The sequence below is a fragment of the Hyla sarda genome, chromosome 6, assembly GCF_029499605.1.
Source record: "Hyla sarda isolate aHylSar1 chromosome 6, aHylSar1.hap1, whole genome shotgun sequence".
NCBI lineage: Eukaryota > Metazoa > Chordata > Amphibia > Anura > Hylidae > Hyla > Hyla sarda.
Genome location: NC_079194.1, coordinates 285,439,182 through 285,464,227, shown reverse-complemented (window position 1 = coordinate 285,464,227; position 25,046 = coordinate 285,439,182). Strand labels below are relative to the sequence as shown.

The following is a 25,046-nucleotide window of genomic DNA, read 5'->3' as shown; positions in this document are numbered from 1 at the left end:
CCATGATGACATCACAGAGCTGGTGGATGTTCGTGACCTTGTGCTGCCCACCTTCTGTTTAGTGATGTCCCAACAGGGCTCTCCCGCTACATACCTCACACTCTTCCGTAGTTGTAGGTGGAAGTGGTGTCCTCGTCAGGTCCTCAGACTGGAAGTCTTTTAGAAATGAGAAGCCCTCGGGGGGTGAGTGCCAGGGTTCTTCCCTTTGCCCAAAGTTCACCTGGAAACTGCAGCCTTTGCACAAGATGTGGGGCAGTAGTGCTTGCTCCCCCAAAGTACTTTTATCCACAGTAAAAGCTTGACCCAAGTCAGTGCCGTTCTTAGAGAAGGAAATATCCACTGGGTCAGCATCTAGGTTCTGTACAAGAGAGAAAACAGGAGGCATCAAACTAAGAGGCTGTACGGGCATGCTGGGAGTTTTAGTTTCGCAACAGCTGGAGACATAGGGGGGAGATTTATGAAAACCTGTGCAGGGGAAGTTGCTGAGTTGCCCATAGCAACCAGAGGCCTCTTCAAAAATGAAAGAAGTGATCTGATTGGTTACTATGGGCAACTCAGCAACTCTTCCTCTGGACAGGTTTTGATAAATCTCCCCTATACTGTTTGGAAAACACAGGTTTAAAGGGGTACTCCACTGGAATACAATGTTTTTAAATCAACTGATGCCAGAAAGTTAAACAGATTTGTAAATTACTTCTATATAAAAAAAAAAAAAAAAAAAAAGTAATTCTTCCAGTACTTAGCTGCTGTCTGTCTGACCAGTGCTCTCTGCTGACACCTCTGTCCATTTTAGGAACTGTCCAGAGCAGGAGAGGTTTTTTATGGGGATTTGCTCCTACTCTGGACAGTTTCTAAAATGGACAGAGATGTCAGCAGAGAGCACTGTGGTCATACAGAAAGGAAATTAAAAGAGAAAAGCACTCCCTGTGGATCACACAGCATTTGATAAGTACTGTAAGGATTAAAAAAATGTTAAAAGGGGTACTCTGGTGGAAAACCTTTTTTTAAATCAACTGGTGCCAGAAAGTTAGACATTTGTAAATTACTTCTATTAAAAAAATCTTAATCCTTCCAGTACTTATTAGCTGCTGAATACTACAGAAGAAATGATTTTCTTTTGGGAGCACAATGCTCTCTGCTGACATCGCGAGCACAGTGCTCTCTGCTGACATCAGTCCATTTTAGGAACTGTCCAGAGCAGCATATGTTTGCTATGGGGATTTTCTTCTACTCTGGACAGTTCTTAAAATGGACAGAGGTGTCAGCAGAGAGCACTGTGCTCGTGATGTCAGCAGAGAGCTCTGTGTTCCAAAAAGAAAAGAATTTCCTCTGTAGTATTCAGCAGCTAATAAGTACTGGAAGGATTATGATTTTTAATAGAAGTAATTTACAAATCCGTTTAACTTTCTGGCACCAGTTGATTTAAAACAATTTTCCAGTGGAGTACCCCTTTAATGTGGCAGATTTGGTCCGGAAATTTCTGCAACTAAATACCTGTTCCATTAAACTTAATTAGAATATTTCAAATGAACAAAACAACTAAAAGAGTTCCTGCCACATACAAATTTGCACGTACCATATCGGCAGCAGATTTGATGCTGCGTGTACCTACTTAATTTTATAAGAGCATCAATACTGCAGAGGATAAGTTACGTGCGAATATACCCTAAATTATCAACTTACAGCCAGACAGCCAATCACATCGTTGACTTCAAAGGATTCTCCATAGGGTTCAAAGTTTCCGCTGGTGACCTTGAGCCCGCGGCCGTCATAAGCAAAGGACAAGTCATCTTCGCCTGCGAGACATAAGTGAGGGGTAAGCGGCAGTTCAGTAGTGTTCAGCGGAAAATACACAGAAAATAAACCATAGAATGGGGATTTACCCAGCTGAGGAGCAGAGCAGCTCACAGACCAGCCCGCACGGAGCAGAGGAGACTCTGTACTGCCCTCCTTCACAGGAAGCTTCTCAATCACCTGTAAAAGAAATACATTCAATTTTAGCAAACAATTGTTCACAGACCAATATATTACACCAGTGTTTCCCAACCAGGGCGCCACCAGCTGTTGCAAAACTACAACTCCCAGCATACTCCCAAAAATACTGTGACTGCAGCCTTAAAGTGTGTATATTCTATTTTAAAAAAATAAAAACGCGCAGCGGCGTCTATGCAGCGTACTAGGCCGGAGCCTGCCCAGAGTGGAGAAGATGACCGCCGGAGAAGGATAGCCTGGACCGGTTCACCCTCCACCCGGAACGCCCCTGGACACTACAGGAAGGATGGATGGCCCGGACCACCCTGACAGGCAGGGGGAGAGAAGCGGGTGGTGGTGACGGCGGCCTATGGCACCGCAAAAGCCACTGCAGTGCATTGATTTAAAGCACCCTCTTTAAATCAATGATCTGCAGCGGTGTCGCGGGGGGGATAAATAGCCGATAATTCATACCGGAATATCGGTATAAGTTATCGGCCCTAACCTCCACCGATTATCGGTATCGTCCCTAAAAACGATATTGGTCGATCCCTACCTAGTACCAGCCAAAATGGTGGCTCATTAACACATGAATACCCAGTGTCCATTATATATTGGTGCATTCAAATAAGGTGATTAACATACCAATACGTCAGACTGAGGAGGGTATTGAAAAGACAAAGAGGCGAACGGCTGACACTTATTCACCAAACACACGATCTGCTGACTACAGTATATGTATGTTAATGTGAAATGTTAACACCCAAGTACATGTATGTTAATAGAAAACAATTGTAAGTGCCTCTCCCAGACAGGAAAGGGATTGTTAAGGTGAAATATAATTAAAAAAACAAAACACCTCACCTTGACTTCAAAATAAGCCTTCCCCTTAGTCACCGCATGAGTCGCTCGAGATCCAGACCAGAGAGAGGGGAATTTCTCAGAAAACAGAGGCCGACCACCAAAACGATCCTTATCCATTTTAAACTGCAGATCACAGGTGGCTACAACCAGAGAGGAGGGAAAGCGACATGACGGATCAATACTGACGTGCAGAGAACCATTCATACCAGTCAGACTTAAAGGGGTTCTCCGGTGAAAGACAACTTTTTTTTTTTTTAAATCAACTAGTGCCAGAACATTACAGATTTGTAAATTACTTCTATATAAAAATCTTAATCTTCCAGTACTTATCAGCTGCTGTATACTACAGAGGAAGTTCTTTTCTTTTTGAATTTCCTTTCAGGCTGACCACAGTGCTCTCTGCTGACACCTCTGTCCATGTCAGGAACTGTCCAGAGCAGGAGAGGTTTGCTATGGGAATTTGCTCCTGCTCTGGACAGTTCCTGACATGGACAGAGGTGCCAGCAGAGAGCACTGTAGTCAGCCAGAAAGGAAATTCAAAAAGAAAAGAACTTCCTCTGTAGTATACAGCAGCTGATAAGTACTGGAAGATTAAGATTTCTTATACAGAAGTAATTTACAAATCGGTTTAACTTTCTGGCACCAATAGATTTTAAAAAAAATAAAAATAATGTGTTTCACCGGAGTACCCCTTTACTCTAAGTTGACGCATTCAGTGGATGAATCTCCAGAAGTCTTAGGGTATGTTCACACTGTGGAATTCTGCGCAGTGAACAGTATTGTCAGTGTGAATGGGTCTTCCGCGAGAAGTACTCACCTTTATCCAGACACACTACACTGTCCTCCACTTCTTCTGCAGCCTCCTCGAAAGGTACAGGTGACTTGGATCTAAGAAAATAATAAATAAAAAGTTTACAACCAAAACTTTAACTAAATATAAGTGCGTATCTTGTTTTGCTGTATATGTGTAACATTATATTATCCCACCAAAAATCTTAATTACTAAAGCAATAGACAAAGTTCATGTTGATACATATTAAGAAGGCTCCACAGGATTTTTAAGACTCCGCTCTGTTGGCAAGAACAATGGGCCTGTGCAGACTGTGCTCCTAATCCAGCCCTATCCTATTACATGCTTAACACCTCTTCCAACGGACGCCATGCAATACCGCATATCCCCTGTAGAGGCCGCTGCAAGAGTACTGTACACCTGAGAGACTCAGCAGAGACTGAAAACAGGTGACCTCCTGTCCCCATCTCTTATATCCTGGATGGACATTATAGAATTTATATAACCCTAAAGTTTTTAACTCCTTTCATGCCATCACTGTGTACTGTATCTCTCTCCCTCCCTCCTCTCTGTATCTCCATCTCTCTCTCTCTCTCCTCTCTGTATCTCCATCTCTCTCCTCTCTGTATCTCCATCTCTCTCCCCTCTCTGCATCTCCATCTCTCTCCCCTCTCTGCATCTCCATCTCTCTCCCCTCTCTGCATCTCCATCTCTCTCCCCTCTCTGCATCTCCATCTCTCTCCCCTCTCTGCATCTCCATCTCTCTCTCTCTCTCTCTCTCTCTCTCTCTCTGTATCTCTCTCTCTCTCTCTCTCTCTCTCTCTGTATCTCCATCTCTCTCTCTCTCTCTCTGTATCTCCATCTCTCTCTCTCTCCTCTCTGTATCTCCATCTCTCTCTCTCTCCTCTCTGTATCTCCATCTCTCTCTCTCTCTCCTCTCTGTATCTCCATCTCTCTCTCTCTCTCCTCTCTGTATCTCCATCTCTCTCTCTCTCTCCTCTCTGTATCTCCATCTCTCTCTCTCTCTCTCTCCTCTCTGTATCTCCATCTCTCTCTCTCTCTCCTCTCTGTATCTCCATCTCTCTCTCTCCTCTCTGTATCTCCATCTCTCTCCTCTCTGTATCTCCATCTCTCTCTCCCCTCTCTGTATCTCCATCTCTCTCCCCTCTCTGCATCTCCATCTCTCTCCGCTCTGTTGGCAAGAACAATGGGCCTGTGCAGACTGTGCTCCTAATCCAGCCCTATCCTATTACATGCTTAACACCTCTTCCAATGGACGCCATACAATACCGCATATCCCCTGTAGAGGCCGCTGCAAGAGTACTGTACACCTGAGAGACTCAGCAGAGACTGAAAACAGGTGACCTCCTGTCCCCATCTCTTATATCCTGGATGGACATTATAGAATTTATATAACCCTAAAGTTTTTAACTCCTTTCATGCCATCACTGTGTACTGTATCTCTCTCCCTCCCTCCTCTCTGTATCTCCATCTCTCTCCTCTCTGTATCTCCATCTCTCTCTCCCCTCTCTGTATCTCCATCTCTCTCTCCCCTCTCTGTATCTCCATCTCTCTCCCCTCTCTGCATCTCCATCTCTCTCCCCTCTCTGCATCTCCATCTCTCTCCCCTCTCTGTATCTCCATCTCTCTCTCTCTCTCTCTCTGTATCTCCATCTCTCTCTCTCTCTCCTCTCTGTATCTCCATCTCTCTCTCTCTCTCCTCTCTGTATCTCCATCTCTCTCTCTCTCTCCTCTCTGTATCTCCATCTCTCTCTCTCTCTCCTCTCTGTATCTCCATCTCTCTCCTCTCTGTATCTCCATCTCTCTCTCCCCTCTCTGTATCTCCATCTCTCTCCCCTCTCTGCATCTCCATCTCTCTCCCCTCTCTGCATCTCCATCTCTCTCTCTCTCTCTCTCTCTCTCTCCTCTCTGTATCTCCATCTCTCTCTCTCTCCTCTCTGTATCTCCATCTCTCTCTCTCTCTCCTCTCTGTATCTCCATCTCTCTCTCTCTCCTCTCTGTATCTCCATCTCTCTCTCTCTCCTCTCTGTATCTCCATCTCTCTCTCTCTCTCCTCTCTGTATCTCCATCTCTCTCCTCTCTGTATCTCCATCTCTCTCTCCCCTCTCTGTATCTCCATCTCTCTCTCCCCTCTCTGTATCTCCATCTCTCTCCCCTCTCTGCATCTCCATCTCTCTCCCCTCTCTGCATCTCCATCTCTCTCCCCTCTCTGCATCTCCATCTCTCTCCCCTCTCTGCATCTCCATCTCTCTCCCCTCTCTGTATCTCCATCTCTCTCTCTCTCTCTCTCTGTATCTCCATCTCTCTCTCTCTCTCCTCTCTGTATCTCCATCTCTCTCTCTCTCTCCTCTCTGTATCTCCATCTCTCTCTCTCTCTCCTCTCTGTATCTCCATCTCTCTCTCTCTCTCCTCTCTGTATCTCCATCTCTCTCCTCTCTGTATCTCCATCTCTCTCTCCCCTCTCTGTATCTCCATCTCTCTCCCCTCTCTGCATCTCCATCTCTCTCCCCTCTCTGCATCTCCATCTCTCTCTCTCTCTCTCTCTCTCTCTCCTCTCTGTATCTCCATCTCTCTCTCTCTCCTCTCTGTATCTCCATCTCTCTCTCTCTCTCCTCTCTGTATCTCCATCTCTCTCTCTCTCCTCTCTGTATCTCCATCTCTCTCTCTCTCTCCTCTCTGTATCTCCATCTCTCTCTCTCTCTCCTCTCTGTATCTCCATCTCTCTCTCTCTCTCCTCTCTGTATCTCCATCTCTCTCTCTCTCTCTCTCTCCTCTCTGTATCTCCATCTCTCTCTCTCTCTCTCTCTCCTCTCTGTATCTCCATCTCTCTCTCTCTCTCTCCTCTCTGTATCTCCATCTCTCTCTCTCTCTCTCCTCTCTGTATCTCCATCTCTCTCTCTCTCTCCTCTCTGTATCTCCATCTCTCTCTCTCTCCTCTCTGTATCTCCATCTCTCTCTCTCTCTCTCTCCTCTCTGTATCTCCATCTCTCTCTCTCTCTCCTCTCTGTATCTCCATCTCTCTCTCTCTCTCCTCTCTGTATCTCCATCTCTCTCTCTCTCTCTCTCCTCTCTGTATCTCCATCTCTCTCTCTCCTCTCTGTATCTCCATCTCTCTCTCTCTCTCTCTCTCCTCTCTGTATCTCCATCTCTCTCTCTCTCTCCTCTCTGTATCTCCATCTCTCTCTCTCTCTCTCCTCTCTGTATCTCCATCTCTCTCTCTCCTCTCTGTATCTCCATCTCTCTCTCTCTCTCTCCTCTCTGTATCTCCATCTCTCTCTCTCTCTCCTCTCTGTATCTCCATCTCTCTCCTCTCTGTATCTCCATCTCTCTCTCCCCTCTCTGTATCTCCATCTCTCTCTCCCCTCTCTGTATCTCCATCTCTCTCCCCTCTCTGCATCTCCATCTCTCTCCCCTCTCTGCATCTCCATCTCTCTCTCTCTCTCTCTCTCTCTCTCTCTCTCTCTCTCTCTGTATCTCCATCTCTCTCTCTCTCTCCTCTCTGTATCTCCATCTCTCTCTCCTCTCTGTATCTCCATCTCTCTCTCTCTCTCCTCTCTGTATCTCCATCTCTCTCTCTCTCTCCTCTCTGTATCTCCATCTCTCTCTCTCTCTCCTCTCTGTATCTCCATCTCTCTCTCTCTCCTCTCTGTATCTCCATCTCTCTCTCTCTCTCCTCTCTGTATCTCCATCTCTCTCTCTCTCTCCTCTCTGTATCTCCATCTCTCTCCTCTCTGTATCTCCATCTCTCTCTCCCCTCTCTGTATCTCCATCTCTCTCTCCTCTCTGCATCTCCATCTCTCTCCCCTCTCTGCATCTCCATCTCTCTCTCCTCTCTGTATCTCCATCTCTCTCTCTCTCTCCTCTCTGTATCTCCATCTCTCTCTCTCTCTCCTCTCTGTATCTCCATCTCTCTCTCTCTCTCCTCTCTGTATCTCCATCTCTCTCTCTCTCTCCTCTCTGTATCTCCATCTCTCTCTCTCTCTCCTCTCTGTATCTCCATCTCTCTCTCTCTCCTCTCTGTATCTCCATCTCTCTCTCTCTCTCCTCTCTGTATCTCCATCTCTCTCTCTCTCTCCTCTCTGTATCTCCATCTCTCTCTCTCTCTCCTCTCTGTATCTCCATCTCTCTCTCTCTCTCTCCTCTCTGTATCTCCATCTCTCTCTCTCTCTCCTCTCTGTATCTCCATCTCTCTCTCTCTCTCCTCTCTGTATCTCCATCTCTCTCTCCTCTCTGTATCTCCATCTCTCTCTCCTCTCTGTATCTCCATCTCTCTCTCTCTCTCTCTCCTCTCTGTATCTCCATCTCTCTCTCTCTCTCTCCTCTCTGTATCTCCATCTCTCTCTCTCTCTCCTCTCTGTATCTCCATCTCTCTCTCTCTCCTCTCTGTATCTCCATCTCTCTCTCTCCTCTCTGTATCTCCATCTCTCTCTCTCCTCTCTGTATCTCCATCTCTCTCTCTCCTCTCTGTATCTCCATCTCTCTCTCTCCTCTCTGTATCTCCATCTCTCTCTCTCCTCTCTGTATCTCCATCTCTCTCTCTCTCTCTCTCTCTCCTCTCTGTATCTCTCTCTCTCTCTCTCTCTCCTCTCTGTATCTCCATCTCTCTCTCTCTCTCCTCTCTGTATCTCCATCTCTCTCTCTCTCTCTCCTCTCTGTATCTCCATCTCTCTCTCTCTCTCCTCTCTGTATCTCCATCTCTCTCTCTCTCTCCTCTCTGTATCTCCATCTCTCTCTCTCCTCTCTGTATCTCCATCTCTCTCTCTCTCTCCTCTCTGTATCTCCATCTCTCTCTCTCTCCTCTCTGTATCTCCATCTCTCTCTCCTCTCTGTATCTCCATCTCTCTCTCCTCTCTGTATCTCCATCTCTCTCTCTCTCTCCTCTCTATCTCCATCTCTCTCTCTCTCTCCTCTCTGTATATCCATCTCTCTCTCTCTCTCCTCTCTGTATCTCCATCTCTCTCTCTCTCTCCTCTCTGTATCTCCATCTCTCTCTCTCTCCTCTCTGTATCTCCATCTCTCCTCTCTGTATCTCCATCTCTCTTCTCTCTCTCCTCTCTGTATCTCCATCTCTCTCTCTCCTCTCTGTATCTCCATCTCTCTCTCTCCTCTCTGTATCTCCATCTCTCTCTCTCCTCTCTGTATCTCCATCTCTCTCATCTCTCTCTCCTCTCTGTATCTCCATCTCTCTCTCTCCTCTCTGTATCTCCATCTCTCTCATCTCTCTCTCCTCTCTGTATCTCCATCTCTCTCATCTCTCTCTCCTCTCTGTATCTCCATCTCTCTCTCTCCTCTCTGTATCTCCATCTCTCTCTCTCCTCTCTGTATCTCCATCTCTCTCTCTCCTCTCTGTATCTCCATCTCTCTCTCTCCTCTCTGTATCTCCATCTCTCTCTCTCCTCTCTGTATCTCCATCTCTCTCTCTCCTCTCTGTATCTCCATCTCTCTCTCTCCTCTCTGTATCTCCATCTCTCTCTCTCCTCTCTGTATCTCCATCTCTCTCTCCTCTCTGTATCTCCATCTCTCTCTCTCCTCTCTGTATCTCCATCTCTCTCTCTCTCTCTCTCCTCTGTATCTCCATCTCTCTCTCTCTCTCCTCTCTGTATCTCCATCTCTCTCTCTCTCTCCTCTCTGTATCTCCATCTCTCCTCTCTGTATCTCCATCTCTCTCTCTCCTCTCTGTATCTCCATCTCTCTCTTCCCTCTGTATCTCCATCTCTCTTCCCTCTGTATCTCCATCTCTCTCTCTCTCTCCTCTGTATCTCCATCTCTCTTCTCTCTGTATCTCCTTCTCCATCTCACTCTCTCTATATCGTCAAAATGTTGCATCTTTCAATGGGGTCAATAAAACACCACTGAGTTTTACCACATTTTTTGCGGTTGTGCTGCTGGAATTCTTTTGGCTGGATCTATCTATACAGACTGGGACTGTACTTGCCCAACAGAACTTCATGCTGCTGCTGCTGTTGTGCGGCCCACCTACTGGATTGGTATTTATCGCTATCTTTACATAAGAAATAGTAGCAATAATTCATCTCACCGACTGAAGTAGCCCTCTTCTTTGTACTCGTGAAACGTGCGCCCCCGCTGCTCTTCCTCGCGCACCCTCTTCACCCCCTGGCGCGTGCCGCCAACGTTCCTGGACTGTTTATCCCTCTTGTCCTTCTGGCCGTCTATAAAACAAAAGATAAAGGGAAATGATTAACACAAATTACATAAGAAAGCTTATTAAGTGGGAGAGACTGAAAATTCTCTAGGGGCCCCATATAGACTACAGAAATTCGCTTGCCAACAGCCGTCCGGGCATACTGGGAGTTGTAGTTTAGCAACATCTGGAGGGCCACAGTTTGGGCACCACTAGTATAGGCAACCTTTAGCACTGCAGATGTTTTGGACTACATCTCTCATGATTCTATGCCAGCATTTTAGCTGTAAGAGGATCATGGGAGATGTAGTCCAAATGTTGCCTATTCCTGGTATAGGGGCAGCGATCTCCAACCTGTGGCCCTCCAGCTGTTGAAAAACTACAATCCTTACCACACAAACAGGAGTTATTTTGCAACAGCTAGAAAGCCTCATGTTAGAACATAACCATCTGCAGCCCGGGCATGCTGGGAGTTGTAGTTCTGCTACAAGGTTGGAACCCAATGCAGCTTCTGACCCGTTCACCAGCTACTGCAAAACTACAACTCCCATCATGCATCACGGGGTATGGCAGGAGGAGTATTATTATAACAGCTGGATAGGCCTCAGACTCTTACATGACTCTCTGCTGTTACAAAACTACAGCTCCCATCGTGCACAGATTGGAGTCGTAGTTCCGCACCAGCTGGATAGGCCACAGGTTGGAAGTGAAGACTCCTACACGCGTCTCCATCTCCCAGAATGCACTACCAGAAGTCCCCAGTAGGGATCGCTGCTCACCTCCCGCCTTTCCGGTGCCGGCCTTCCCCTCGGCCTCCTCTTTCTGCGCCGCTCCGTTCAGGTTGCCCGCGGCATCACCAGTAGATGGCGCCTTATCCATCGCCTCCTCCGCCGCCTGAGCAGCGCCCTCTGCAGCCTCCTCCTCGTTGTGCGCGGCAACCGCCGCCTCCTCTTCCTCATCCTCCAGCTCCTCGGCCACCGCCGCCTCGTCTTCCTCCTCCTCCTCCTCGCCTAGGTCTAAGGCCCGCTCTTCCTCCGCCTCCTCCATGCTGCCCGGCGCTCTTTCCTCCTCTCCTCCCAGCATCTCGGAGTCCAGCGCCTCCTGCAGCCGATCGCTCAGCTCGGCCTTCAGCCCCTTACAATCCAGGCCCCTCCGCTGCAGCTCGGCTCGCAGCTCCGTCACTTTCATCCTGCGCGGGTCCAGGCCGCTCATGATGCCGCTGATCACAGATAAAGACACAGGGCGGATGTGCTCTCAACACACAGGAAGAGGACTACGGCCCACAGGCCCCGCCCCGGAAGTGGGCGGTAAGCTGGCGGAAGTGGGCTTTGGCTTTGCTACACACAACGCACCGCACATGCGTCAACCATCTGTAGTCCCGCTCTGCCGCCGATCTTTATGGTGACTTCTTCACAATGCGACACCTATGCCTTGGTCATAACTATTATCTGGTAGCATTTCTTCTGTGGGGGCGTTCCCTTTTTAGGTCCTGGTCTCTGATTGGTCAATCTAGGCGGTTTATGCAAATAAAAAAACTGAACGTTTCGTCCTTTGATTAGTGAAACAGCGACACGCCCTGCCCCTGGAGTACCGCAATGTATGATTGGCTCGCTGCGTCACGTGACTAGGTCCTGGTATTCCCGCCCTTTTTTTCCTTTTATTTTTATTTTTTTCACTCTGATGTGACGTGGCAACGTGTGATTGGTAGAGGTTATGCTATTTGTTTGAAAACGTTTTCGTTTTTCTTTTGTGTTTTTGTGTTTAGACGTTCTCATGCCGTTACCGTAAAGCTGACTGTCGTGAAAAATCGCACGAAACGCGTGCACGTTGTTTTGCCTGTAATAGATGGATTAAATCCGGCCTTCTCAGTCTGGTGGCGCGTGTTGAACACTCCTCTGTAAAATATAAATAAAGTTTATTTAAAATATTGAAAAAAAAACAAAAAAACTTGGCTGTCACGTGACATTAGCGTTCCTGGCGGTGTGGGGGCAGAAGCAGCATGTCACTATGGCTGAACAGGTAGAGTTTAGCGACCGCACACCTGTGCGCACACACACGCAACCTCACCGTGCGGTTATTTTTGCTGGTTCTCCGAGCCGCATAGGTGCTGCGTTTTGTCATGCGTTTTGTCATCCCAGCTAAGCACGTGTGTTGGTCACCCTCTGTTTACCGCTCTCCTTCTCCAGTGGGGCTCCTGTGATCAATTGATAGGGATTCTCCAAAAAGAACTACAACTCCCAGTGTGCCTGGGTCACAAAGAGCTGTCGCTTCATGTTTTTTTTTTTTTTTTGCCTTTGATAGCAATTGACCTATAGCAGTGTTTCCAAACCTGGGTGCCTCCAGCTGTTGCAAAACTACATCTCCCAGCATGCCAAAGGCTGTCTGGACATGCTGGGAGCTGTAGTTTTTCAACTGCTGGAGGCACCCTGGGTGGGAAGCACTGCCCTATAGCTTTATGCCAGTGTTTTGCAAAACTACATCTCCCAGAATGCCAAAGGCTGTCTGGACATGCGGGAGTTGTAGTTTTGCAACTGCTGGAGGCACCCTGGGTGGGAAGCACTGCCCTATAGCTTTATGCCAGTGTTTTGCAACCAGGGTGCCTCCAGCTGTTGCAAAACTACATCTCCCAGAATGCCAAAGGCTGTCTGGACATGCTGGGAGGTGTAGATTTGCAGCTGCTGGAGGCACCCTGGGTGAGAAACACTGCCCTATAGCTTTATGCTAGTGGGTGGGAAACACTATAGCTTTATGCCAGTGTTTTGCAACCAGGGTGCCTACAGCTGTTGCAAAACTACATCTCCCAGCATGCCAGGACAGCCAAATGCAGTCTAGACATGTTGTAGTTTTGCAACAGCTGGAGGCACCCTGGTTGGGAAAACAATGCCTTACAGAGTAGTGCTTGAATTCAATGGGATGGCATTAATATGCTGTTTCCTCCAAAGTAAAAGATTACTGCCGATCACGGGAGCCCCCCTCAATGCAAGCCTATGGGAGGGGGCGTGACAGACCGTAATCAGACCCGGAGCGAACACGCTCTGGGGACTGATTTTAAACGGGGTGCGGCGTGCAGGCAACGGGGGCCCCCACGATCAGGCATCTTATCCCCTATCCTTTGGATAGGGGATAAGATGTCTGAAGCCGGAGTACCCCTTTAATCTTCTATTAAAGGGAAGTGAGGACGGGAGAAGCAGAGACCGGTACAGACTCCTGGCTTGTCAATCATCCTGATGTATGAGTTAGGAGCATGTTCTAGAGCAGTGGTCTTCAACCTGCAGACCTCCAGATGTTGCAAAACTACAACTCCCAGCATGCCCGGACAGCCAACGGCTGTCCGGGCATGCTGGGAGTTGTAGTTTTGCAACATCTGGAGGTCCGCAGGTTGAAGACCACTGTTATAGAGCCTCAGTGCACACTGTCCTGTTCGTCCACCCTCACTTCCTGTATTTGGACTCCTCATAGAGACACACAGACAATAGCTGCAGGGACAAAAATATACATATAATGGTATTATCTACGTTATATAAAAAGTATTTGTTAACAACAGGTAGACATTAAAGGGGTACTCCGGTGGAATTTTTTTTTTTTTTTTTTTATCAACTGGTGCCAGAAAGTTAAACAAATTTGTAAATTACTTCTATTAAAAAAATCTTAATTCTTCCAGTACTTATTAGCTGCTGAATACTACAGAGGAAATTATTTTCTTTTTGGAACACAGAGCTCTCTGCTGACATCACGAGCACAGTGCTCTCTGCTGACATCTCTGTCCATTTTAAGAACTGTCCAGAGTAGGAGAAAATCCCCCATAGAAAACTGCTGCTGCTCTGGACAGTTCCTAAAATGGACAGAGAGGTCAGCAGAGAGCACTGTGGTCATGATGTCAGCAGAGAGCACTGTGGTCATGATGTCAGCAGAGAGCACTGTGGTCATGATGTCAGCAGAGAGCACTCTGGTCATGATGTCAGCAGAGAGCTCTGTGTTCCAAAAAGAAAATCATTTCCTATGAAGAATTCAGCAGCTAATAAGTACTGGAAGGATTAAGATTTTATTAATAGAAGTAATTTACAAATCTGCTTAACTTTCTGGCACCAGTTGATTTAAAAAAAAAAAAAAAAAAAAAAAGTTTTCCACCGGTGTACCCCTTTAAAAGTCCCAGGCAATCCCATTGACTTGCATTAGACTTCCAGTACAATCATGGTAAATGAATTATCCAGGATTAGAAAAACAGAGCTAATTTCTCCGGTTGGATGCGGTTCTGCAACTCCGTTCCATTGAAGTGAATGAAGCCAAGTTGTAATACCGCACACAGACGTGGCCAGCTGCATGTCGTGGCCGGAGGTACAACACTGTGGGGGGAGATTTATTAGAACCTGTGCAGAGGAAAAGGTGACCAGTTGCCCATAGCAACCAATTTATTCTTTAAAAAAAAAAAAGACCTCTCAAAAATGAAAGAAGCGATCTGATTGGTTACTATGAGCAGCTGGTCACCTGTTCCTCTACCGCAGGTTGTGATAAATCTCCCCCATGGTTTAGCGCAGTAGCTTATTAGTAAGTCCCGGCATGGCCAGAGGGGGCAGCAGAGAGCCTGTATGGGGGGCTGACTGCACTGGAGATAGTGAAGTAGCCCAAAACTTCCATTAAAAATACATTACAAAGCTTTATACCAGTATATTACAATAGTGAATACTATTCATATACCATTTTTAATGTGGTTTTATTTAATGTTTTTATTTTTTTGTACTAGGATGGACTGGTTGAACATCGTCTCTCCCAAGCAAGTTTATTCAAGTCCCAGGGTAACACGTGCTACTCCGAACACCGCATACGAGAGGCGGTGAGCCTGTATCACCGCGCCCTCCTCCAGCTCCGTAGCCTAGACCCCAGTTTGCTCAATCCTCTTCACGGACTGGGCCCTTCTTCGGTCGAGCTGACGCCGCAGCAAATGGAGACCCTCAGAAATCTTCAGGCAGACTGTTATAGTAATTTAGCAGGTACTGTATCAAACCTATATATAGCAGTCTTTCCCAACCAGGGTGCCTCCAGCTGTTGCAAAACTACAACTCCCAGCACACACGCAACCTCACCGTGCGGTTATTTCTTCTGGGGTTCACCAAGCGCCGCATGGATGCTGCGTTTTGTCATGCGTTTTGTTATCCCAGCTAAGCACCTCTGTTGGTCACCCTCTGTTTACTTTTCTCCATTGGGGCTCCTGTAATCAATTTATAGGGGTTTTCCAAAAAGAACTACAACTCCCAGTGTGCCTGGGTCACCATGAGCTGTTGCTTCATGCCCTATAGCAGTGTTTCCCAACCAGGGTGCCTCCAGCTGTTGCAAAACTACAACTCCCAGCATGCCCGGACAGCCAAAGGCTGTCCGGGCATGCTGGGAGTTGTAGTTTTGCAACTGCTGGAGGCACCCTGGTTGGGAAACACTGCCCTATAACTTTATGCCAGTGTTTTGCAACCAGGGTGCCTCCAGCTGTTGCAAAACTACATCTCCCAGCATGCCCGGACAGCCAAAGGCTGTCCGGACATGCTGGGAGTTGTAGTTTTGCAACTGCTGGAGGCACCCTAGTTGGGAAACACTGCCCTATAGCTTGATGCCAGTGTTTTGCAACCAGGGTGCCTCCAGCTGTCTCAAAACTACATCTTCCAGCATGCCAAAGGCTGTCTGGACATGCTGGGAGTTGTAGTTTTGCAACTGCTGGAGGCACCCTGGTTGGGAAACACTGCCCTATAGCTTGATGCCAGTGTTTTGCAACCAGGGTGCCTCCAGCTGTTTCAAAACTACATCTTCCAACATGCCAAAGGCTGTCTGGACATGCTGGGAGTTGTAGTTTTGCAACTGCTGGAGGCACCCTGGTTGGGAAATACTGCCCTATAACTTTATGCCAGTGTTTCCCAACTAGGGTGCCTCCAGCTGTTTCAAAACTACATCTTCCAGCATGCCAAAGGCTGTCAGGACATGCTGGGAGTTGTAGTTTTGCAACTGCTGGAGGCACCCTAGTTGGGAAACACTGCCCTATAGCTTGATGCCAGTGTTTTGCAACCAGGGTGCCTTCAGCTGTTTCAAAACTACATCTCCCAGCATGCCAAAGGCTGTCTGGACATGCTAGGAGTTGTAGTTTTGCAACTGCTGGAGGCACCCTGGTTGGGAAACACTGCTATATAGAAATCTGTCAAGTGTGAATGAAGCCATAGTCGCCATTGTTAACCGGTCTTCCTGTATTTCAGCCTGTCTCCTGCAGAATCAGCCTCCAAGATACGACCGTGTGTATGAGTGCAGCCTGCAGGCTCTAAAAATACAGCCGCATAATGTGAAAGCGCTATACCGGGCGGGTGTCTCCAGCTATCACCTGCAAGACTATACCACAGCCCATAGTTATCTAACAAAAGCTGCTGCCCAGCAACCCAAAGGTGGGATTTTACAGCATCTTCTATATATTATACATTCCCTTTTCTATTAAACCAGGGTGTCTCCAGCTGTTGCAAAACTACAATTCCCAGCATGCCCAGACAGCCTTTGGCATACCTGGACACCCTTTGTCCTTAAAGAGTACCTCTCATGATCTTGTTAAATTTTATAATCCTCCCAGTTCGCTGCCCCCATCATGATAAACCACCCCCTGCCTTTATTTTTATTATTTTTTTAGTTTTCTACCTTGATATTGCTCTGTATTTTATGCTCAGTAAGAGTCACAGACTGGGAAGGGGCGTTCCCCAGCAGGCGTGACATCATCTGAAGCCATACAGGGGAGAACTTCCTCCCTCACTCTGCTACACAAAGCCCAGAGCAGATCAGTGTGAGATGAGCTATGATTGGCTAAGGCTGCACACACACACACCTCAGCACTCCAGACTGCATTTCCTGATTTTGGACTTCTGCCAGGCCAGCAGGAGTCCAAAGTCTGTGCAAGAGATGGGGGGAGGATGTGCTCTGGACAAATAGGGAGACACCTAGTGGCAGCATAGAACAACTTCATTTTTTATTTTTTTTTAAACAAAGTACATTAGAAAGATTTTTTTATCTACCGTAAGGAGTGCAATAAAACATTTTTTTTTTAATCAGAGTGCCCCTTTAAGGAATTGAAGAGGTTGACTTGCAATGACTACACCTAGGTCAAGCAAAGTGGGAACACTGTATGGAAAACATAGGATCACATAGTGACTCTATAATGTGTGCCTCCAGCTGTTGCAAAACTACAACTCCTGGGAATTATAGTTTTGCAATTGCTGGAGGCACACTGGTTGGGAAACTTTTGCTATAATAAATGTCCAGCCTTGGGCGAATCTACATTCTAGTAGAAGTGGATCTCTCCCCCTCTGTTGTGTACATATGCTCTAATATTGTTAAAATGCCGAAATAAGGTCGTAAAAATACAGGGTTGTCTGCTCCCTACTTATATATCTCAGATCCACACAATTCAGTCAATTAAAACACAACCTTAATTATAATACTCATTAAGATCAGAGTAAAAAAAAAAAAAAATATATATATATATATATATATATATATATAAAGTCCCAAAATAATGCAGCACTACTTATCCAATCCAGCAAACAATGGTGGTGCCAGCGTCCAAAAAAAAGACTTGATCAAGGTCCTCCATAGACAAAAACCAAAAACAGGCGCAGCACTCTCAAAAAAATGGGTGATTTAATATCTCATGTCAGCATTACAACGTTTCAACTCCTCCTGGAGCCATTTTCAAGCATAGTGATATACAAACACCACAGGGCTTTTATGCCCCAAACAATTAATTAGTGCAAAGCAATTCATAAAGTGCCAATCAAATAAGTATAATATAAAAATATAAACAGTGCATTATATAATTATATAGCACATAGTGCATCAGTGTAAATGAAGTGCTATAGTGCATACAGTGCATAAAAATATACAAAAAGTTAAAATACAGCTTGAAAATACATATCAAGATATGATTGCATATAATCATGCAATCATAAACACCTGTGTACATAATGAACATCATAAAATAGTACATACTGCATGGTACGGAGGAAACATCCACCTGCTCCTACAATGGCGCCGCGAGCGTGGGCTCCTAGCTACTGCGTCTGCGCAGACAGACTGTGAGTACTTCCGCATACACACTCGCGGTCATGTGACTCACACGCTCACGTGATCCGCTACCACGGCAACGGCCACCGCTATCTGCGAGGCAGTATACAGAGGCAGCCGGAGCACGATCGCAAGCGACAATCCAGACCGCGAGATGTGCATGTATAGAAATGAAGGAAACAAGAACACAGGTATCAGCAAAGAAGAAGGTACAAACAGGACCGTGGATTCAGATGCCAAAACAAGGGGGTTACACAGCGCATAACAGAATAGAAGAAGATTAAGAGCAAAAAGCATGAAAGAACAATTAATAAAAAGAAAAAATGATAATGAAAATAAAAAATGAATAAAAAAATAAATAAAAAAAAAAAAAAATATATAATCCATAAAGCATTGTTTCTTTTTTGTTTCTTTTTTACAATAGTGTTTTCACTGTTTTTATAGAATCTTAGTAGGGTTACACCTTGTTGGGCCAGGGATAGATAACTGACTTAACCCCTAATAGGGCCAAGGAGTCATCCATCAAAGGGGGGACGCCTGTGTTCAGGACCGTCAAGCCCTCACCCCACTGGATTCACCCCACCTGGGCTATATTCAAGGGCGCCCGCTTATCCAGCAGCGCTGAACCCTAGGCATACTGCCTAATTTACTTCCAAATAAAAAAAACAAAAGATAAATAATAAAAAAATAATAAAAATGAATAAATAAAAAATATACAAAACAATATAAAAAAATGAAAAAATATAAAAACAGAAATGGAAAAAATAGAAATTTTTGGAAGATACCCAGAAAGATGTACTATGCGCATATATACTCCACATGATGGAATCCACCAACCACGGTCCAATCAGTACCACAACAGTGCTCAATCTGTGTAACTTTATTTAATTCATATAATAGTAATGATACAAAATATATAATTTAAAGATATTGTAGAAATTTATCATAGTTCACATATGTTGGAGTAGGTGATGTCTCCTCCGGCGGTTGAAGAAATCTAAAAATAAAAATAAAAAAACATTGTTAGAATCGTGACATTATATTTGTATATCACATTACATATGCATAGAGGAGGTAAGTATAACGATGGATAAATGGAATTCAGGGGCTATTTATAGGCCACCTCTGTTTGTAAGTTTTCTACATAATATTGAAATCCGCATTAAGGCCATAGGGACGTAATGTTTTAAGTTTATGTATCCACCATAATTCACGTCGTTTCAAAATAGCTAATCTATCACCCCCTCTCACAGGATGTGGTATATGATCAATTGCCATAAAACGTAGGTCCTTCTCCAAGTGGCCAAGCTCAGTAAAGTGCTTGGACACCGGGAGATCTAACCGACGTTTACGTATGCTAAACCTATGGTTATTAATTCTAGTTTTCAAATTCAAGGTAGTTTGCCCCACGTAGACCAAATTACATGGGCAAGTCAGAATATAAATTACCCAGGTTGAATCACACGTGAGATAAAATTTTAGAGGGTATTCCACCCTGGTCTCTGGATGTTTAAAGCTAGATCCCTTAATCATGAATTTACAATCCACACATGTTAAACATGGAAAAGAACCGAAATTTCGTATACTGAGTACAGTCTGTCTAAGGGTTTGGGGTGGGTCAATAGTAGATTTTACCAGTTTGTCCCTCAAATTTCTTGATCTTTTATAAGACATCAAGGGAAATGTGGAAAACTCCTCAATTCCCTTGAAACTTTTTTGTAATATGGTCCAGTGTTTATTAATAACACCCGCAATTTTGCCACTATGGTTATTATACACTGATGTGAAAGGAATTCTTTTTGTTTTTTGTGTCTTACTAACTTTAGTCAAAGTAGATTGTCTGTCAAGAATCTGTAATTTATTTCGCTGTCTATCAACTATATCTTTTGGATACCCTCTCTCCAAAAAATTGGAAGAGATGGTGTCCAAAGTAGAGTCCAGAATTAATTCGTCACTTACGATACGTTTTGCTCTAAGTAACTGACTGTACGGGAGTGATTCAATCATCCGTCTAGGGTGACAGCTCTTGAAATGCAATAGCGTATTTTTGTCTGTTGGTTTAGTGTACAGGGATGTAGAAATCTGTCCATTCTTTTTGCCCACCCAGACATCAAGAAAACTGATGCCCTCTAGGGAGGAAGTCATAGTAAATTCAATGTTGGGGTCAATAGAATTTAGAAATTGGTGGAATCGATTTAGTTCCTCCATAGAACCATTCCACAGGAGGAAGATGTCATCAATATATCGCCACCATGCCAGACAATGTCTGGCATGGTGGGACGGGTAGATGACATCCTCCTCCATTGTGGCGACATACAAATTGGCATACATAGGCGCGACATTCGTCCCCATAGCGGTCCCGACTAATTGTAGATAAAATTTTTCTTCAAACATAAAGTAATTATTGGTAAGTATAAGTTCTAATAAATCTAACATGAACTGTCGGGCCGCTATGGGGAATTCGGATGTCGCTAATACTCTAGAAATTGCCATTAAACCTCGTTCATGACTAATCGAGGTGTATAGACTCGTGATATCAAATGACACCAAAATTGTGTCTTCTCGAGTCTGTACATCTTGGATCTTATTTAAAAAATCAGTAGTGTCTTGTATATAGGACTGGGTCCTAAAAACAAAAGGTCTAAGAACCCTGTCGAGAAAAATGGAAGCATTACTGAGGAGTGAATTGCGCCCAGAAACTATAGGGCGGCCTGGTGGATTGACCAGAGATTTGTGTATTTTGGGGAGAACATAGATGACAGGTGTAACCGGATTCTTAACTACAAGAAATTCTCTAAGACTCTCATCAATGATGCCTTCCACAAATGCTTGTTCTACAATAAACGTAAGTTTCCCCAGTATAACTTTTTTAGGATCAAACTCTAATACCCTATAGGTCCGTACATCTAATAATTGTCGATATACCTCTTTCTTGTAATCTGCTAGGTCCATAACCACGACCCCACCCCCTTTGTCAGCGGGTTTAATGGTGAGGCCGTGGTTATGGACGAGCAGATCAATGGCTTCTTTCTCCTTTAAGGAGAGATTGTGCTGCACATTACCAGTTTGTAAAATTTTTTCTTTCAATAACTCCATATCATTCCGTACTAGTGTAATAAATGTCTCCAATGGATGGGAAACAAGTGCTGGGTTAAAAAAACTTTTGTTATATAAATCAAACTTCTTAAGTTGTAGCAAACCACCAGCTACCTGTTCTCCATGCATTGTCTCCCCACTACTTCTTACATCATTAAACCAAATTTTTAATTTAATCCGTCTGAAAAAATCCTGTAAATCACACTCTAGTTCAAACCAATTAACAGGAGATATAGGACAAAACGACAACCCTTTAGCTAATAAAGCCAATTCGCCATCAGAGAGTACATGGGAAGATATATTTACCACAGTCTGAGTATCATTCAGGTCTTTCTCTTGCTGTCCTGGAATAGGGCAGGTGTTAATTTCCCTTGTTTCTGTCTTCTGGTTCTTCCTTGACCGATGTCTTTTTCGACCACCTCTTCTGGTGGGTTTCTTGTAAGGTTCACAGATGGACCCTCTCCTAAAAAATCTTTGGAAGGAGCAGGATTATTTGTAACATTCCTAGAAAAAGATTTATTAGATTTACCCCGACGGGGAGAAAAAAACTGACTGTCCGTATTATTGGACCACTGTTGATTCCATGTATAGACTCTGCCTTTAGTATAGTCCATCTGATCACGATACCATTTCCTTTTCTTTACATCCATTACTTCACTTTTAAATTTATCCATGATTTTCTTATTACCCTCCATATATGTGGAGTATTCCTCTCCCGACAACGTTTTAGCCAAACTCTGTTCCAATTCATTGACTCTTGTTTGTACACCAATTAACTCATTCTGAAGATGATCCAAATTCAAAAGAATAATATCAAAAGCATATCTATCCGAAATTTCCTCAAACCTCTTCTTAAACTCTGCACTTTCTGTGTATACTGTAGGTCGCAACCGTGACCTCATTCCTCTAGGGATACGTTTGTTCTTATAATATTCTCCCAAAGTGGTAAGATGTAGTTCCATATTAATAAACCGCTTAGACTCATACTCAAAACTTCTTTTAACATCAATGATAGTAGGTGTAGCTAAAAAGGTGGCGTCCCCTTTAAGACCTCCCAAAATCCTGTCAACTTCCTCCTCAGCATATGAAGAGACATGAGAGTTAGTATTTCTATTCAAATTCTCCATAATATCAGTGTGCCAGCAAACAAATCTTCACATAAAGTCCCAAAATAATGCAGCACTACTTATCCAATCCAGCAAACAATGGTCGCTTGCGATCGTGCTCCGGCTGCCTCTGTATACTGCCTCGCAGATAGCGGTGGCCGTTGCCGTGGTAGCGGATCACGTGAGCGTGTGAGTCACATGACCGCGAGTGTGTATGCGGAAGTACTCACAGTCTGTCTGCGCAGACGCAGTAGCTAGGAGCCCACGCTCGCGGCGCCATTGTAGGAGCAGGTGGATGTTTCCTCCGTACCATGCAGTATGTACTATTTTATGATGTTCATTATGTACACAGGTGTTTATGATTGCATGATTATATGCAATCATATCTTGATATGTATTTTCAAGCTGTATTTTAACTTTTTGTATATTTTTATGCACTGTATGCACTATAGCACTTCATTTACACTGATGCACTATGTGCTATATAATTATATAATGCACTGTTTATATTTTTATATTATACTTATTTGATTGGCACTTTATGAATTGCTTTGCACTAATTAATTGTTTGGGGCATAAAAGCCCTGTGGTGTTTGTATATCACTATGCTTGAAAATGGCTCCAGGAGGAGTTGAAACGTTGTAATGCTGACATGAGATATTAAATCACCCATTTTTTTGAGAGTGCTGCGCCTGTTTTTGGTTTTTATATATATATATATATATATATATATATATATATATATATATATATATATGAAACAGGAGAATACAGCAGCACACTGCTAGCACAAAGATACAGATAAAACATGAAATGCTATAAAGCTATAGTGCGAAAAATGAAAAAGTGAGGTACTTAGCTCACAATTTGGCGGCCAAATAGTTTGGGCCATCCCACCACGGTAAGGTGACCTCATTGGGACGGACCCTACACTGTGAATATCCCTCTGTGCAATCAGTTCAACAGGCATTGCAAGGTCTGAGACGTCCAGCACCTTATACAACACCTAATAGAGGTGGGTGTTTTTTTTTACATATATATATATATATATATATATATATCTCCTCAATACTGACGCAACCCAAACAACCACTGAATATGGATCAAGAAGTGTCAGGTCATTCTCTAAATGCTAGATACCAACTATGGGGGAGATTTATCAAAACTTGTGCAGAGGAAGAGTGGTGCAGTTGCCCATAGCAACCAATCAGATTGCTTCTTTCATTTTCCACAGGCCTGTGGAAAATGAAAGAAGCAATCTGATTGGTTGCTATGGGCAACTGCACCACTCTTCCTCTGCACAAGTTTTGATAAATCTCCCCATATATGTATAGCACTAAGTGTACATAGTAGATTTGGAAATGGGTTTCCTTCACGAGAGAGACCTGTTTACACAAGTGCTATAGCTCAGTTCAGTTCTCATTCATTTCAATGGACAAATAAGCTGCAGTAACTCAGCACGGCCACTACACAGTGTACAGCGCTGTCTGCTTCTCACTTCATTCTCTGTGTGTGCTCGTGTCTCAGCTCTTTTATTAATTTTTTGCTGCTTTGTACCAGATTAATATATATGCTAATAAAGATTTTGTTATATATAGTTTTTCAAGGGTGTGCATTGCGCTATAGAGTATCAACTTTGTCTTTTCTTTTTGCTCCAGCAAACAGCTGGTGTCATACTCTCGATCTGATGTTAATGGCCTATCTTAAGGATAGGTCATCAATTAAAAAAAAAAAAAAAAAAAAAAAAAAAGTCCCAATAAAGCCCTTAAGGCTGGGATAAGACCAAATTTATTTTATTTTATTATTATTTTTTTTTAAATAGTGTGCATTAGTTTAGCCATTTTTTCCCCCTTTGGTGATTTATTCATGTGATTCTTTCATCATGTACCATGCATATGGCGTTTTTGTTTTTATTTTATTTTTCCCTTTTATTTTTGCCCTAAAAACGCCATGAAAGAGTGAAATACATAAAAAAAAAAAAAAAATAATAATAATAATCCATATGGGTATGGCATGTCATATGTCCCTTTTGGAATCCAGCTAACACTAGACCATAGCGTTTATGGGCCAGCAGAAAAACATAGGGAGTATGGTGCTTTTTGGGTTTTATTTTTTATTATTTTTTTAACAAACACATCAAATGTCATCACAGCCTTAAAAATAAATAAAAAAATAAAAAAATAAAAAAGTGGATTACAGGGTAAACTAACTATCCTGGCCATTATGAAAGTTACCGTATGTTAGTATTACATTTACTATCCACATTTCAAATTATATGGTCTCCCAGGTTCTGTGTTTCGTTCAGGTATTGATGACGCGTGTCTAGAGCCTATACCGCAATATCTTTGTGGCTCGAGACAGCAGCTGCTGTGCAAAGATATTGCAGAAAAGATATTACGGAATAGGCTCTAGACACGCGTCATCAATACCTGTACGGAGCAGCTACTGTCTCAAGCCGCAAAGATATTGCGGTATAGGCTCTAGACACGCGTCATCAATACCTGAACGGAACACAGAACCCGGGGGACCCTATAATATGAAATGTGGACGATCTTACAGTAAGAAAATGTATTACTAACATAACTTTCCATAAGGACTAAGATAGTTAAGTTAGTTTACCCCGGAATACCCCTTTTATTGTTGCTTTTGCAGGATAGTGAAATTGCGAAAGGATTTTGTAATTCTTTTTGCGTTGTAAAAAAATAAATAAATTTAATGTATGTTTTTTTTTTTGTGTAGATACAAACATCAGACAGTACTTACAGCTGACAGACACCGCCATCAGTGCTTCCCGGGAAAAGGAGAAGCAGAGATATCAGGGCATGTTTGACTAGTGACTTGTAAACTTGTACTCGTGGATCGTCTCTCTAAAGAGTATGAATTAAATATGAATTTTTTTGTTTCCTACAACAGCTTCCATTTCTTTGTGTTTCTCTGTCATGTCATTAAATGAGCACTGTCAGATTCAAAAACGTTTTAT

The 25,046-nt window shown here is 44.0% G+C and overlaps 2 protein-coding genes across 4 annotated transcripts in view; one reads left to right on the top strand and one right to left on the bottom strand.

Annotated features, from left to right (window-relative positions):
* Positions 1-11,095, bottom strand: part of HNRNPUL2 (heterogeneous nuclear ribonucleoprotein U like 2) — a 20,081-nt gene extending 8,986 nt beyond the window's left edge. For both annotated transcript variants that reach the window (XM_056527573.1, XM_056527574.1), the window contains exons 1-7: positions 10,568-11,095; positions 9,684-9,816; positions 3,653-3,723; positions 2,836-2,975; positions 1,884-1,974; positions 1,684-1,796; positions 95-358 (exon numbers count right to left, since the gene is read on the bottom strand). In XM_056527573.1, coding sequence (XP_056383548.1) covers positions 95-358; positions 1,684-1,796; positions 1,884-1,974; positions 2,836-2,975; positions 3,653-3,723; positions 9,684-9,816; positions 10,568-11,000 — 1,245 coding nt within the window. In that variant the 5' untranslated portion in view covers positions 11,001-11,095. The remainder of the gene's footprint in view (positions 1-94; positions 359-1,683; positions 1,797-1,883; positions 1,975-2,835; positions 2,976-3,652; positions 3,724-9,683; positions 9,817-10,567) is intronic.
* Positions 11,051-25,046, top strand: TTC9C (tetratricopeptide repeat domain 9C). 2 transcript variants are annotated; one of them, XM_056527576.1, is made up of 4 exons: positions 11,051-11,189; positions 14,530-14,776; positions 16,019-16,201; positions 24,806-25,046. In XM_056527576.1, exons 1-4 carry the CDS (start codon positions 11,187-11,189, stop codon positions 24,898-24,900), a joined length of 528 nt encoding a protein of 175 aa, XP_056383551.1. In that variant the 5' UTR covers positions 11,051-11,186; the 3' UTR covers positions 24,901-25,046. The 2 variants fall into 2 exon arrangements, with proteins under 2 accessions (XP_056383551.1, XP_056383550.1); XM_056527575.1 differs by lacking the exon at positions 11,051-11,189 and adding an exon at positions 11,516-11,807.